The sequence below is a fragment of the Megalobrama amblycephala genome, linkage group LG17, assembly GCF_018812025.1.
Source record: "Megalobrama amblycephala isolate DHTTF-2021 linkage group LG17, ASM1881202v1, whole genome shotgun sequence".
Lineage (NCBI taxonomy): Eukaryota > Metazoa > Chordata > Actinopteri > Cypriniformes > Xenocyprididae > Megalobrama > Megalobrama amblycephala.
In genome coordinates this window covers 11,984,634-12,000,202 of record NC_063060.1, presented here as the reverse complement: position 1 = coordinate 12,000,202, position 15,569 = coordinate 11,984,634, and the positions used below count along the sequence as shown (strand labels likewise).

The 15,569-nt window shown below is 37.0% G+C and overlaps 2 protein-coding genes and 1 long non-coding RNA gene across 3 annotated transcripts; 2 read left to right on the top strand and 1 right to left on the bottom strand.

The window, feature by feature from the left end:
* The first annotated feature begins 2,948 nt into the window (after positions 1 to 2,948).
* Positions 2,949 to 7,631, top strand: LOC125251103. The gene is made up of 3 exons (XR_007180920.1): positions 2,949 to 3,176; positions 6,088 to 6,090; positions 7,501 to 7,631. It is a non-coding gene; the product is annotated as an uncharacterized LOC125251103 (long non-coding RNA).
* On the bottom strand, positions 3,609 to 6,565 carry LOC125251096 (tripartite motif-containing protein 16-like). The gene is made up of 6 exons (XM_048164017.1): positions 5,920 to 6,565; positions 5,616 to 5,711; positions 5,184 to 5,417; positions 4,907 to 5,066; positions 4,711 to 4,770; positions 3,609 to 4,336 (listed from the first exon to the last, which is right to left on the bottom strand). Exons 1-6 carry the CDS (start codon positions 6,532 to 6,534, stop codon positions 3,810 to 3,812), a joined length of 1,692 nt encoding a protein of 563 aa, XP_048019974.1. The 5' UTR covers positions 6,535 to 6,565; the 3' UTR covers positions 3,609 to 3,809.
* Positions 7,632 to 10,885: 3,254 nt separating the features above from the next.
* LOC125250951 (transcription termination factor Rho-like) lies at positions 10,886 to 13,118 on the top strand. The gene is made up of 4 exons (XM_048163799.1): positions 10,886 to 11,837; positions 11,946 to 12,228; positions 12,757 to 12,963; positions 13,113 to 13,118. Exons 1-4 carry the CDS (start codon positions 11,356 to 11,358, stop codon positions 13,116 to 13,118), a joined length of 978 nt encoding a protein of 325 aa, XP_048019756.1. The 5' UTR covers positions 10,886 to 11,355.
* The last annotated feature ends 2,451 nt before the right edge of the window (positions 13,119 to 15,569 follow it).

The window sequence follows — 15,569 nt, the reverse complement described above, 5'->3', positions numbered from 1 at the left end:
TGACGGCACATCCCCGTTTTATAGAATCCTTCACATCACCCAAAATTTTATGCCACCTTCAGTAAATGTTGTATTGTCTTATATATGTTTTATTTTACCAGTTGAGTAAGTAGCTTTTATAAACGTTTATGATGTTATAATGTTAATTTTATATAAATACAATTATTTATAACGTTTATTTAAAAAAAAACATTACTGGTGTGCATCTTCAGACAAAACTATGGAACTTATTTAATACAGATAATCTTGACTTAACATTTTTTATTCATTATTTTGAAATCATTCACTTCAAAAAGATGACATTAAAAACATGTAATTTAAAGCTGCTGTCCGCAACTTTTTTTGTGTTCAAAATTTACAAAAATTATATAATGAGAATGTACAACATGAATCCATTTTCCAAATCGTGTTTTTGTCTTACCCTCAATCATTATGGTACACTTATAATAAGTGTTTATATTCAGACTGGACTGGTAGGACCCGCCACAGAGTAACTGCGTGACGCCATAGATATACACTGAGAGAAGTAGCTCCGGCTACAATGTTCTTCCGCAAGATGCGTGCAGTTCTGTTTATTAACCGCTAGAGGGCCAAAAATCGCGGACTGCAGCTTTAACCAACATAAAGGCAATTTCAAGCAAACTGAAAAACATTGTGCATACAATATTGGTGAGAGATTATAGTATGCAATTCTGTTACAGTTTTTCTAACAATTGCTAAGACACATTTCTTGAAACCTGCTTCACCCATTTTTCTCAAAATTAAACAGAACCAAATCTGCAAACTACATTCACAAAACCCCTGACTCTTCTGGCAAAATCAATCCATCAGCTCAAATCAATTTCACCTCAAACAATGCTTTCAGCTCATACACACATCAGTTGATATATAATCATTCATTAGACACTACATAAAAAAATGGCTAAAAAAATTATAGTAATTACAACTAAGGTGAATATATTGTATAATGTATGTACTGCAAATATAATATTGTATTGTATAGTATTTGTATTGGCTTTCCTATAAGCCAGGGCAAGCTGGTAAGATGTTCTTCACTCATAAATTTGTATAAACAATGTTCACACAGCAATATCTGTTTCAATGCTTGCTGTCCATTTAATGAAAAATATAGCTTTCAGTTTAAAAGGATCTATGGTAAAAACCATATATTCACACCACTGGTGCACACAGCTAGGTTCACCAATCATTACATTCTACACCTGGCCCCATAATTGTAATAATGTAAATTCACAAATAAACAACATATACATAAAAGGAGCCATAAATGTCTTTGTACGGGAATTCCGAATCTGCTTCAGTGCTCAGCTTCCAGCAGAAAACAGATTTTGGACATGGGCTTATCCAGCTGCCCTGATTTTGTCTCAAGTTGGACTGATAGAACAAATCCATTTTTACGAAAGGTTTTAATTTCTCTTCCCATCAACCAGGAGCTGTGAGGAGCTACAGGATCCATGAGAGCAACAAGTAAAGCTTCTTTGTGGTTTTATCCATCTCTGTCTCTCTTGTAGTAATAAGTACTCCCTTAATTTTCCAGTAGAGATCTGACAAGTACTGACCTGTCTCCATCATTTTTTGATGTTCAAATCTCCTTCATCAAAAACTCCAGGAATCATTAGTGGTTTAGACTTAGAAGGAGAATATGATTAGGTGTAAGTGCCTCAAGATCATTCACATTGTCAGAGGCTTTCATAATGGGAAGGGCATTAAGGATTGCTTCTATTTCACATGTAAGAGTTTGAATCATCCTTAGATTGTTTTCTAATGGGTGAATACAACACCTTTTTCACAAGCCGAATAAGCATCTCCCAAATTCCACCGATGTGAGATCCAGCAGGAGGACTGAATATCCACTTAATTCACCCAAAAATGAAAATTCTGTCATCATTTACTCCCCCTCAAGTAGTTCCAAACCTGTATGTAATTTCTTTGTTCTGCTGAATACAAAGGAAGATATTTGGAAGAATGTGAGTAACCAATCAGATCTCGCACCCCATTTACTACCATAGTAGGAAAAATAAATACTACAGTCAATGGGGGACGAGGCATGTTTGGTTACTCACATTCTTCCAAATATCTTCCTTTGTTTTCAGCAGAACAAAGAAATTCATACAGGTTTGGAACTACTTGAGGGTGAGTAAATGATGACAGAATTTTCATTTTTGGATGAACTATATCCCTTAAGTCCACTTGATGACAAGGTATGCTGGATCTTGTTATGGTCTAACCCAGCTACTGATATACTGAAATACTTTAGCTCTAATAATATGTAATGCAACTGTTTTTAAAGATGCTCTACGTAAGAATGACAGCTGGTGGTTGAAATGGGTACTGCAGTCCAAATTCAAAATATTGTTTGTCCCGCCCCCTCAGACTCCACTCTCACGTGGGTTGCCAGTTTGAAGACACGCAACAGGAGCGAACTCAATTGACATTGGAAGGCGAGAAGACTTACACACTGTAAGATAATTCGTTGATTTATTGATTTATGATGAGTTGATATCACGTTTTAATATGCTCCCATTTATAGAGATTTTTAGATGGATGCTGAGGCTTTTTAGGTTGGGTACAATCTGCGATCTCTGACCCAGTTTGTTCGCTGGCTTCCATGGCTGCAATTCGCTGCATGTGTTTTCCGCCAACTGGCAACCCAGGGTGGCAAAATACTACTGGGTAAATTGGAAACGTGCGGTCTTGCACAGACCGTAACAAAAACAGAAATTCCGACACAGAATACAAATTTCTAAGTAAAATAACTGGCTGTAGTAATGGTTTTCAGAGAAATGACTATATGTGAAATCAGCATGTTTAATAAATATCTGCAAACATATTATGGTATTTTTATGCTTTAGTACAGTCAAAAACTTACATAGAGCACCTTTACAGTTTTTTACAGACGCTAGGACACATTTCTCAATACTTAGGTCACTTTTGCAAAACTCTTCACACAGTTCTCCTAACCAACTTTCAGCTTGGCAAAGCAGTTCATTTCACATTCAAAATGCACTACAACTACCAAAACACTGTATTCAGGTCTCAAATCAACTTATTCTTTCAGAACACTAGCAAAGGTTGACAGCCGACAAACACACTTTGTCACCCACAAAACAATGACCTGAAAAACACTAACAACATGTAGCATTATACAATGTTTTCTTGTGTAAAACAAGGACATAACTCTGTTTATAATTCACTGCAATATATGTTACTGGAATGAATCAGACATGATGCAGAATTTGTCAATTTTTTATATCGTTTATTTATTTTTTTATAATTCTAAATACAAGAATTTGTGTACACACCATCCACTGATACAGATACAATTCAATTGTTTTTATAGCATTTAATTTTAAGATTTAAAATATATTTTATTAAAATATTACTGTAGTAATGTAGCAAATTGCTGTCTTATTCAGTTTTGTATGATGTTATTGTTTTGAACATAAGTTTAACAGTTTTGAAAACAGTATGTAAGCATGTGCAAATTGGCCTGTGTGTACAAAGAGTTTTGGCAGTTGTTGTGTCTGAGTGAGAAAAGAATTCATGAAATTTGAGAGATGTAGGCATTGAATGCATTTTGTGCCAAAGCAATGATAATTGATCCTCAGTTTAGCCCACATAGACTTCTGTTGTGCTCACTGTGTGAAGAGTTTTGCAAAAGTGACCTAAGTATTGAGAAATGTGTCCTAGCGTCTGTAAAAAACTGTAATAACATAGGTTTAGCTGTAGTATCGATATATTGCTTAAAGCTGTTTGTCAATATTATTTGCACAATCCACTGTTTGTATCCTCTATTCTAATACCTCACAAAGTTTCACTGATCCAAAAACTTTAAACCCAGGATAGAGAGGTTGAGTGAATGTGGTGTGGACTCTGTGAATGAGGGTCATTGTGTCAGAGACGCTGTAGAAGGACAGAGTTCCTGCACTGTGATCCACATACACTCCTATTCTACAAGAGCTGGAGACTACAGGGAGTTCAGTCTGTTTGTTATTGTGCCAGAATGAACAACTGGAGGAAAAGCAGTATAACCTCCAGGACTGATCATTACATCCAAATCTACACTCATCATCTCCCTGTCCCTTCCTGCTGATGCTCTTATATGACACTGATATATCCACCACACCATTCCACTCAACCTCCCAGTAACAGCGTCCACACACACTCTCTCTACACAACACCTGACGACAACCATCAAATCTGTCTGGATGATCAGGATACCGCTGGACTGTGTCAGTGTATTTAATCACTCTGTTCCCTTTAGACAGTACCAAGTTTTTATTCGCTGTGTTTGGATCCAAAGTGAGTCGACGGGAATCTGATGAAGATAAAAACATAACTTTCAGTCATAAAAATAAAACTTTTTACAATTAGGTTTTTATATATGTAAAGTATCAGTGATGTTGAATTACATTAGGTAAAAAAGCTTCAAATCATCTGCCTCTGATAAAAACATCATAACATCAAGATGTTGTCTTTTCGTGTTTGGAGTTGACCAGTAGACTTTGGTTTAGTTAATTGTACTACATTAACAGTTATTGCTTTAGCATTGAATCTTTGAATATTAACATGCTAAATGTGTTTCATATAAATCAAGAGTGTTGTGTGGAGTTCAGCACAGTTCAGTTTGACTGGTGGTGTATAATAAGAACTAAAGTCTGTCTCTTTATGTACATGATCATAGAGACTTACACTGGAGGAACTCCTCATGGGTCTTGGGTTCAGGGGTGGGAATGATGTTAATGATTCTCACTACAAAAACCAACAGACACTTTATAGTAAATATTGCAAAATAATATAAAATAATTGTTATAGTTATAAAATATTTTAGAATAATTTAAATATACATTGTTTTATATGAAGTCATGTATGAAAATGTAAAGCTTACCTCTGCCAGATATCTTTTCTATCTCCTCTCTGCAGAAATGCTCCAGTTTCTCTCTCAGATGAGACACAGATTTACCAACTTCATCAAAAGAGAGACGAGAACTGACAGTGATGCTGGATGAGTCTGTAGATCCAGGAGGGACAGAGAGAGACTGGAAACTCTACACAGACACAAAGACACAATAAAAACACCAGCTAAAGACACAGAAACATTTGATAGAAAACACAATCTCTTCCCTCCCTAAAGACCACTGTCCTGTTTGTCAGATTTCTGTTACCTGGAGGAAATGGATGTGATGATCTGTGTGTGAAAGCTGCTCCAGCTCAGTGTCTCTCCTCCTCAGATCATCAATCTCCTGCTCCAGTTGCTCCAGTATTTCTTCAGCTCGACTCACTGCAGCCTTTTCCTGATCTCTGATCAGCTGTGTCACCTCAGAGCGGCTTCTCTCAATGGAGTGGATCAGCTCAGTAAAGATCCTCTCACTGTCCTCCACTGCTGCCTGTGCAGAGCGCTGTTAGGACACACAGAGAGAGACGCATTAGAATCAGCTCTTACTGGTCCCTCACACAGCCTGTTCCCCACAGTGGGCTTCAGTGGGACTGGAAAGAGCTCCAGCACTGGCTCCTCACTGACTGATTGAGGAAAGTCCTAACTGAGTCTGAAACAGCTCTTCCAGCAGCCAGCAGTTGTTCTTCTGCTTAAAACTCACCTTGTGAGACTCCACAGCCTCTCTCAGATCCTCAAGCTCCCTCTGTTTCTCCTGGATTCTCTGCTGTAATTTTCTCTGAGTTTCCTCCAGCTGTCTCTATAGGATTTGAGTATACAGTCAATATTGAACTCATTACATGTGTCTCTTTGAGAGAATGTGACAAAGACCTGTTTTAAAGATGATCAAATATGTGTTGAAATGACATTATCTACCTAATTTAAGAACTGTTTGAAAATGATCTTTAAATATATATTATATAATTATGAAGAAACATTTACTATTCAACATAACCACTAGTTCATACCTGTTTCTCAGTCCTCTCTGCTGCAGCTGATACAGTGTCGTGGTTTTTGTGTTCATCCATTGTACACAGATAACATATACAGTTCTGATCAGTACGACAGAAAATCTCCAGCAGTTTCTCATGTTGAGGGCAGATCATCTCCTGCAGTCGTCCAGTGGCATCCATTAGATTGTGTTTTTTATTTTTGAAGAAACTCTCATGTTGTTCCAGATGATTTTGACAGTAAGAATTCAGACACACCAGACAGAACTTGATGGCTTTGTTTTTGTCCCCAGTACAGACATCACACTCCACATCTCCAGATTCAGTGTAACATTGAACAGGACGAGCAGCTTGTAGTTTTGTCTTCTTGAGTTTCTCCACCACTTCAGCCAGCATGGTGTTTTTACCGAAAACAGGTCTTGGAGTGAAGGTCTGTCTGCACTGAGGACAGCTGTAGACTCCCTTCTGATCATCCTGATCCCAGCAGCCTGTAATACAGTTCATACAGTAACTGTGTCCACAGGGAATGGTCACTGGATCCTTCAGTAGATCCAGACAGATTGAACAGCTGAACTGATCCTGAGCCAAAGAAACACTGGATTCTGCCATTTTATTGTACAGATAGAGAGACATCGACAACGGTTCGACAGGAGCATGAGCTTTCGATTTCTCTGAAATGAAACATTTTCTGGTTTCAACACGTGTGCACATGTGCCAGTCATAAACATGACCACTAGATGGCAGTCTAGAAACTCACTACGACAACCTTAGTTAAATTAGACATTTACAGTTTTGTACAATTGCTTAAGCACAATTTAAAAAAAACAAGGCTCATTTTGTCAAAACGCTACACACAATTCACAGATTCACACACACAAGTAGCAGAACACTTCAGTTCTTTTGCAAAATGAAACACTTCATTCAAAAAACTTTACATTCATTTAACAAAACCCAACTTTGACACTGTGTGGAACACACATGGTTCATACATTCTGATTCTATTTGATTCATTTACACACTGCTGTGCTCAATCTTAAACACTTGCAGGCACGTGCACACATAGACATCAAAGGGGGCTCCGCCCCAGTGACAGCACTGTACCTTTTTTTCTGACAGTGTAGCAGTGATATTAAAAGATCAAATTCGGCACAAACCAATTTTTCTGTATATTATGCTTTAATATAGTGTTTACTAATTTTGGTTTTTTACAGTTTTTGCCCGTTGCTTGAACACTATAGACCCATGCTTAGACTAAAGTAACACAACTTGAAGCTTTTGTTACCATACCTCAAACACATGTACCCATACCTTACAGTTTTTTACAGATGCTAGGACACATTTCTCAATACTTAGGTCACTTTTGCAAAACACTTCACACAGTTCTCCTAACCAACTTTCATCTTGGCAAAGCAGTTCATTTCACATTCAAAATGCACTACAACTACCAAAACACTTTATTCAGGTCTCAAATCAACTCATTCTTCCAGAACACTTGCAAAGGTTGACAGCCGACAAACACACATTGTCACCCACAAAACAATGACCTAAAAAACACTAACAACATGTAGCATTATACAATCTTTTCTTGTGTAAAACAAGGACACATCTCTGTTTATAATTCACTGCAATATATGTTACTGGAATGAATCAGACTGATGCAGAATCCGTCAATATTTTATGTCGTTTATTTATTTTTATTTTTTTACACTGAGTAATTCCAAAATACAAGAATTTGTATACACACCATCCACTGATACAGATACAATTCAATTGTTTTTATAGCATTTAATTTTAAGATTTAAAATATATTTCATTAAAATATTACTGTAGGAATGTAGCAAAATGCTGTTATTCAGTTTTGTATTATGTTATTGTTTTGAACATAAGTTTACAGTTTTTTACGATTGCTTAAGCACAATTTTGAAAACAGGGCCCGGTTTGTCAAAACACTACACACAATTAACACAACCCTACACCAAAGTAGCACAACACTTTAGATCATTTGCAAAATGAAACACTTCATTCAAAACTTTACATTAATTTAACAAAACCCAACTTTGACACCGTAAGGAACACACATGGTTCATACATTCTGATTCTGTTTGATTCAGTTACACACTGCTGTGCTCAATCTTAAACACTTGTAACTTTTATACTTTTCTAATTATATAGTCTGGGTTTGATTTTTTCAGAGATATTGTTAGAGTAAAGTACATGAATATATACAGTATATATATATATATATATATATATAAACACAAGATCAGTACTGCACATTGATGAAAATATTTATTTCTCACCACATTGTAAAACCATTCAATACACCAATGCCTTTCCAAAGGTTATATTTTGCACTGAAAATTAGAACATATTCTAAATATAATATATTACACGAACAAAAATATTTGTGGAGACAAAACACCAAAGCATCATCTCTTGGCCTAGCTGGATCTGGCCATAGCGCTTCATCCACATCTCAGGCGATGTCCTTTCACGCAAGACAGCGAGGGAAGAATCTTCTTGAAAGGTGAATCCATCCTTGCACAGATCCTGCATCAGTTCGGTCAGGCCTTCTCCATGGCTGGAATGAGGCACATCCTGACACAGGGCTGGAGATTGTAAACCTTCCATGCCAAAAAAACAAACAAACAAACAAACAAACAAACAAACAAACAAACAAACAAAAAAACTCCTCAATGGGTTTAAGGAAGGGACCGTATGGTGGGATGTATTGGAGTGAAAATTGTGGATGCTAATGAAACCAGTTTTTTGACCAGGGCAGATAGGTGGAAATTTACATTGTCCCATATGACAATGTATCTCATCTGCTCTGCATCCATTTGGTCTTCTGCTGTGACGATTTTGTGCAGTCTGTCTAAAATGTGAATATGTGGTCGTGTTGTAAGACCCTAAGTTGGCATGCAGGTGGAGGACCACATTCTGTGTGATTGCAACATACATTGGGATGTTACCACCGCGTTGGCCCGGGACATTCAAAATGATTCAAAATTATGTTTCTCCCTCTCCCTCTTACTGCAACATTGCCTTTCATTTTGTTGAAGACTCATAAACTCACATTTTGCCTTTTTATAGTACTATAGCACCTGATTGTTGAGTTTACAGTTAAGCACCCAAGTGTCTTCACACCTGACGGCTGTGTTTGATCAATTGGTTTATAGGGGTGGTATTTTGGAAAGCAGTGTCTTGAAATGGCAAAGAAGTGACATTATGTTAGATTTCTGTGTCTAATGTAGAGAAGTGTGTTTAGTGTTGTGCAAAACAATGTGTGTAGTGTTTTGCAAAAAGTGTGAGGCTGAGAATGTGCTTATAGTTGTGCAGATCTAGCTTTGTGTTTTGCTCCTTGAGTGTAAGGTTTTGCTAATTGTGGGAAAAGTTTAATTTTAGTGTGTAAGCAATCGTAAAAAACTGTAACAGTTTTGAAAACAGTATGTAAGCATGTGCAAATTGGCTTGTATGTACAAAGAGTTTTGGCAGTTGTTGTGTCTGAGTGAGAAAAGAATTCATGAAATTTGAGAGATGTAGTCATTGAATGCATTTTGTGCCAAAGCAATGATAATTGATCCTCAGTTTAGCCCACATAGACTTCTGTTGTGCTCACTGTGTGAAGAGTTTTGCAAAAGTGACCTAAGTATTGAGAAATGTGTCCTAGCGTCTGTAAAAAACTGTAAACAAAAGCGCTGCTTTGCACTCTAGTTGCAATTCTGCAACACACTTACTCCTTTATGCAACACACTTGGTCCTGCATACTACACTCTATTTCATACATAAAACACTTTGTTCAAAAATGAAATCTCAGGGTGCCATTTTGAGAATTTTGCAAGCATGGAGAGCAAGAGGTGGAGGCAGAGGAAAACAAAGAGAGAGAGGAGTAGGACATGGTCAAAGAGGCTATGCACGGAACAATATTTCAGATGATATTAGAGCAATGGTGGTTGATCATGTGGCCAGACCCAAAAAGATGGCAGGATCTATAATCCCACCCACGCACAATTGGCCTGTTTTCTGTATTTACAGTAGTGTATTTTGTTTTATTTTTCTATTATTTTTGCGTTACTGCATTTACTTTACTGTACTGTATAGTACTGTGATGTGCAGTATTGAGTTGATGTCATTTGTAACCTTTCAGTTCTTTCATTTTTGATTGTTGTGAAAACCTTTGTTGGAAAAAAAAACAGAACAAAAACTGTAAGTGTTGCATTGAGCTTCACAGAATGCTAACTGATGAACTGAATAAAAACAGTGAAAATTAAAGACTGCAGTGTTTTATATAGACTAGTGTGTTCCCCCTGGTCTGAAAGTGTATGCCTATGATGCAAGTGTGTGTCATTTTGTCATCAGAGTTACATTTTGACAAAGGAATGTTAGGTTTTGATGGCAGAGTTTAGGTTTTGACAGCAGAGTTTCAATTTGACAGAGATGTGAATGGTATATTTCCCAGTGTTGTGTCATATTTACTTGTGTGTAGAGTTTTGACACAATGAGCGAAGTTTTACAAAATGTGTTCAAGCAATGGGCAAAAACTGTAAACACTTAAACACATCTTAAACACTTTTCTTTTATACTTTTCTAATAATATAGTCTGGGTTTGATTTTTTTCAGAGATATTGTTAGATTAATGCACATGAATATATTGACAAAAAAACAAACAAACAAACAAAAAAACACAAGACCAGGGGCCCGTTTCAATAAGGAGGTTCAACCAACTCTGAGTTAAAACTTGAACTCTGAGTTGACTTACCCTGCTTTCTCGGGTTTGACATACCTCCCATTCAGAAACGGAAAACCCAGAGTTTCCCTCATTTCAGGGTTAACATACTCAGAGTTCTCACTTAACCTCCTTTCTGAAACTGGCCCCAGTACTGCACATTGATGAAAATATTTATTTCTCACCACATTTTAAAACCATTTACAGTTTTTCTCAATCGATTTGGTACATTTCTCCAAACTCATAACAGCTCTCAAAACAGTTAACACAGTGATCAGTACACTTTGTAATTGTCCTAAACAGATAGTAAATTCTCCTTCATTTCATACAAATCACAAATCAAAAGCATAATTTTCTCAAAACACTGTGCACAAAAATCTCAAATTTTATCACAGCAGTTCATACAGCCAAACAAATCTTTAATATATCAGGAAAAACATTTGTAACTTTTTAATTGTTCTTCACAAAGATCACAAGCATTTTTGTACCATTTTCAAAACACAACAAACAAAACTCTGTGAATTGTAAAATAGTCAGTTGCACACCTCGTGTCTTCAATTAACGCCAAATTGTTATCTGATGAGTTAGTAATCCACTCAACACAGAAAAAGCCAATTTCCTAATTGTTCACACAGCTGTCTTACGTAATTACAACAACTACAAAGGGGGAAGAGAAGAAGAACAAAGAAGACAAATGAGGAGATACAGTAAGACAAAAAAAAAGAAGTATGAGCAGTGGAAACAGAAGAGGTTTAAGAGTGAGAGGTGGTGGCCAGGGTAGAGGGAGAAGAGGAAGAGGAGATAGAGAAAGAGGAGATAGAGAAAGAGAAAGAAGAGCTGAAGATGTAGGAGGAAGAGCTGAAGATGTAGGAGGAAGAGCGAGAAGAGCTGAGGATGTAGGAAGAGGAGAAAAGTTTGAAGAGATGGATAGATTGGAGGGCAATGGTATAGTGGAAAGAGAAAATATAAGAAGAGGTGGACAGGGAGGAAGAGGAGGGCAAAGAGGAAGAGGAGACCAAGATGGAAGAGGAGGGAGGAGAGGTAGAATGAGGGTAGGGTACACGCGTGTTTCAAATGAAATTAGAGCCACACTTATTGACCATGTCATAAATCATGGTCTCTCACTGAGAGAAGCTGGCCAGAGAGTTCAGCCCAATATAAACAAATCCACAGTGGCTTCAATTATCCGTACATTTCAGAGGGAAAACCGGTAAGTAACTATATCATTCTACTTTTACAATGAGAGTCCATGTAGTCTTGTTTGACATAGGTCTAGATCTCTACAGTAAATGTTCCTGCTTGTCCAAACCTTTTTCAGAATTGAAGTTAGAGAACATTCAGGTGGACGAACAAGACTTTTTTCAGTTGAACAAGAGCATGCCATTGTTGACATGGTGGTCCAGAACAACACCCTCCGCCTCAAAGAAATTCAGCAAAGAATAACACAGGACAATCAACTTTTCCACAATATCCACCAATGTAGACTCTCCACAATTGACCGTGTTCTAAGAAGAAATGCTATCCGAATGAAGCAAGTATACAAAGTGCCCTTTGAGAGGAACTCCATTAGAGTGAAGGAGTTGCGATTCCAGTTTGTTCAAGTATGTGCAACCCAATTACTGCAATTTTACTCTCAACTCAAAGATATATTTTTCCTGAATTTTAAGTATGTGTCCATAAACTATTCCATGCTACTATATGTGAAAAGATTTAGGCATATCTATGTATACTGCTGCTTCAAAGTGTGAACTCAAACTTCAGCAACAATTTCACAGTAGTATTGACTGCAATCAATGCCATTACTGTAAAACACAAATTTACTATATTTTACCTTGTGTTCTTTTTACTCTAGAGAATCTTGGAGTTGGATAGCAGTGCAACTCCTTATGAGTACCTGTATATTGATGAAGCAGGCTTCAATCTTCAAAAAAAAAAGAGGGAGAAATGTGATTGGCCATCGTGCTACAGTCAATGTCCCTGGACAACGAGGAGGCAACATCACTCTCTGTGCAGCAATTTCTACAACTGGTGTTGTGGCACACAATGCTGTCTTGGGACCATACAACACAGCAAGGCTCCTACATTTTTTTTTTTTTTTAAACCTCCTCAATGAAATCCTATTTCCGCAGGGTGATCAGGGGCAAATGGTGTGGAATTTTGTAGTTGTTTGGGACAATGTCCAATTCCACCATTCAGCACTAGTGCAAGAGTGGTTTGAGAATCACCCACAATTCAGGATGGTGTTTCTTCCACCATATTCTCCTTTCCTGAATCCAATTGAGGAATTCTTCTCCTCTTGGAGATGGAAAGTACATGATCGCAACCCTTACAACCAAGTAAGTCTTCTTCAAGCGATGGAAGAGGCCTGTGGAGATATTGGGGCACAAGCATGTCAAGGATGGATTCAGCATTCAAGACGTTTTTTTCCCACGATGCATGACTTGTGAAAATATTTTCTGTGATGTTGATGAAATTCTCTGGCCAGATGTAATTGAGAGGCATGATCAATAAAATTATTGATTCAATGAATGCAGTAAATTTATCACTTTATTTTTTTTATTTGCCTATGTACTTATTTGCATTATATATTTTTGTGTGTGTGGGGTGACAACTTATTGTTATACACCTGAACTCCTCATTAAAGAACTTAATGAAAAACATGTATTTTCATTTATTTCTTTGTGTATCTTCAGCTGAATTTGTTATAAAATCAACAGAGAACACACTTTTAGTTTTGATGTTAATATTGAATTTTAATAAATGCATTACTAGAATAAAATGCTGTGTTTCATTGTGCAGTGAATACTTAACGGTTTTGCCAGCATAAGAGTGTGTTTAGTTTGCTGTGTTAACTGTTTTGAGAGCTGTTACCTGAGTTTGGAGAAATGTACCAAATCGATTGAGAAACTGTAATTTGGATTTGTCTAAGCAAGGTTTATTTACTCTTATAGATGAAGTTCCCATCTACTGCCATTATACGACTGACAGACGGCAGCGGTTGGAGTTAAAAATCATCATTTGTGTTCTACTGAAGAAACAAAGTCACCTACATCTTGGATGCGCTGGGGGTAAGCAGACAAACATCAAATTTTCATTTTTGGGTGAACTATCCCTTTAACGGTTTCGCCAGCATAAGAGCGTGTTTAGTTTGCTGTGTTACAGTATTTCACAATTGCTAAAACACTAAACCCCATTCTCTGAACCCAATGCTCAGTGGCCTAAACCCATTTGTCGAATCAGTCACTTTGTAGGCAAAACCTTAAACAAGTTCAGGTAGTTAAGACACTGTTTGCAAATCTCATCCACTCTTTTTGCAAAACTCTAAACACATTCTTACTCACTAAAACACATTTTGCACTGTGTTGCAAAATGGTGAATACATGTGGCAAAAGTTAAACATGCAACTACAACATAGTTGTCATCCTTTAAACACAATGACTCAAAATTATTCACACTTATTTCTAATGAAGTGATCAAATCAACTGTATAAAATATAGGTCAGTTCAGAGTGCACAGGTGACACAGGTGCTGAATGATGATACCAACAATAGATGGAAACAATCTGAAAAGTAGAGGAGGAAGAGTATGTGTAAGAGGATGATGAGGAGAAAGAGCAAGGGGTGTGGAGACAAGGCTGTCAAGGCTGGATCCGGCACAGGATTTTCCCTTTGCCTGGCAAGAGACGACATTGCCTGTGATGTGGAAAATGTCCTCAACAATCTTCAATAATATTCAACAATATTATTGATCTGACAGTACTGACATTATAGGATGAGAACTGAACTAAGCTAGCCTAGATGATGACATCACTGTTTTCTGCAGAACTGCTTTAGAGGAAAATAATTACAGTAATTTACATAATAATTGATGATCTTTACAATGTAAGTGAATCAACACTGAACTGACTTCAGCTGAACAATGACACTATTTTCTTTTAGAGCTGTACAGCCAAAATGAACCCTCTTTGCATTACTGATCATCATGTACCTGTTATCACTGTAAAGCTGCTTTGACTATACTATACTATACTAGACTAGATTAGACTAGTATCTGTGTAGTATAAATTGCAATTGAAATAAAGGTGACTTGATTTGATTTAGGCCGGACCCAACATGAAGACGTGACGCTGAAGCAGAATGAATCTCTCACTGACTCTGAACTTTGTTTTTTTGTGTGTGTGTGTGTGTGTGTGTGTGTGTGTGTGTGTGTGTGTGTGTGTGTGTGTGTGTGTGTGTGTGTACTGTATCATGCTTTTCATTTAGAGTTTTCTTTGACCTTTTAGTCATTTGCATTTAGACTGCTGTATGTTTGCAGTATGTAAGTACTGTATATACAGACATTCAATACTATATAATATTGAATATAATACTGTACTTGCAGTACATACAGTATACTTTAAATTCACATTACTTGTGATTTCTATACATTTTATGTAACGGCAAAATGTGTTTACTGTGTTACAATATACTTTTTTTTCTGTAACCTCATGTTCTGGATGTTGTGTTTTCCATTTTTTAATGTAGTGTCTAATGAATGATCTGTGTGTGTTTATATTTTGCTTAATGTGTGTATGATCTGAAAGCTTTGTTTGATTTTGCCATAAGTCAGAAGTTTTGTGAAATTAGTTTGAAGATTGGATTTGTGTTTAATGTTTTGAGAAAATGAGTGATGGTTTCAAGAAATGTGTTTTAGCAATTGTGAAATACTGTAACTGTTTTGAGAGCTGTTACCTGAGTTTGGAGAAATGTACCAAATCGATTGAGAAAAACTATAAATGGAAGGCAGTGTTGCAGCAAGAGGGAGAGGGAGAAACATCATTTTGAATGTCCCGGGCCAACGTGGTGTTAACATCACAATATTGCAATCACGCAGAATGGGGTCCTCCACCAACATGCCAACTTAGGCCCTTACAACACGGCCCACATATTCACATTTTAGACTG

Coding starts and splice junctions, on each gene's coding strand:
- LOC125250951 (XM_048163799.1), top strand. CDS start 11,356: ATGAGCAGTGGAAACAGAAGAGGTTTAAGAGTGAGAGGTGGTGGCCAG. Junction 11,838..11,945: donor ACATTTCAGAGGGAAAACCG/GTAAGTAACTAT, acceptor AACCTTTTTCAG/AATTGAAGTTAGAGAACATT. Junction 12,229..12,756: donor TGCGATTCCAGTTTGTTCAA/GTATGTGCAACC, acceptor CTATTTCCGCAG/GGTGATCAGGGGCAAATGGT.
- LOC125251096 (XM_048164017.1), bottom strand. CDS start 6,534: ATGTCTCTCTATCTGTACAATAAAATGGCAGAATCCAGTGTTTCTTTG. Junction 5,067..5,183: donor ATCACATCCATTTCCTCCAG/GTAACAGAAATC, acceptor GTGTCTGTGTAG/AGTTTCCAGTCTCTCTCTGT. Junction 4,771..4,906: donor AGAAAAGATATCTGGCAGAG/GTAAGCTTTACA, acceptor TGGTTTTTGTAG/TGAGAATCATTAACATCATT.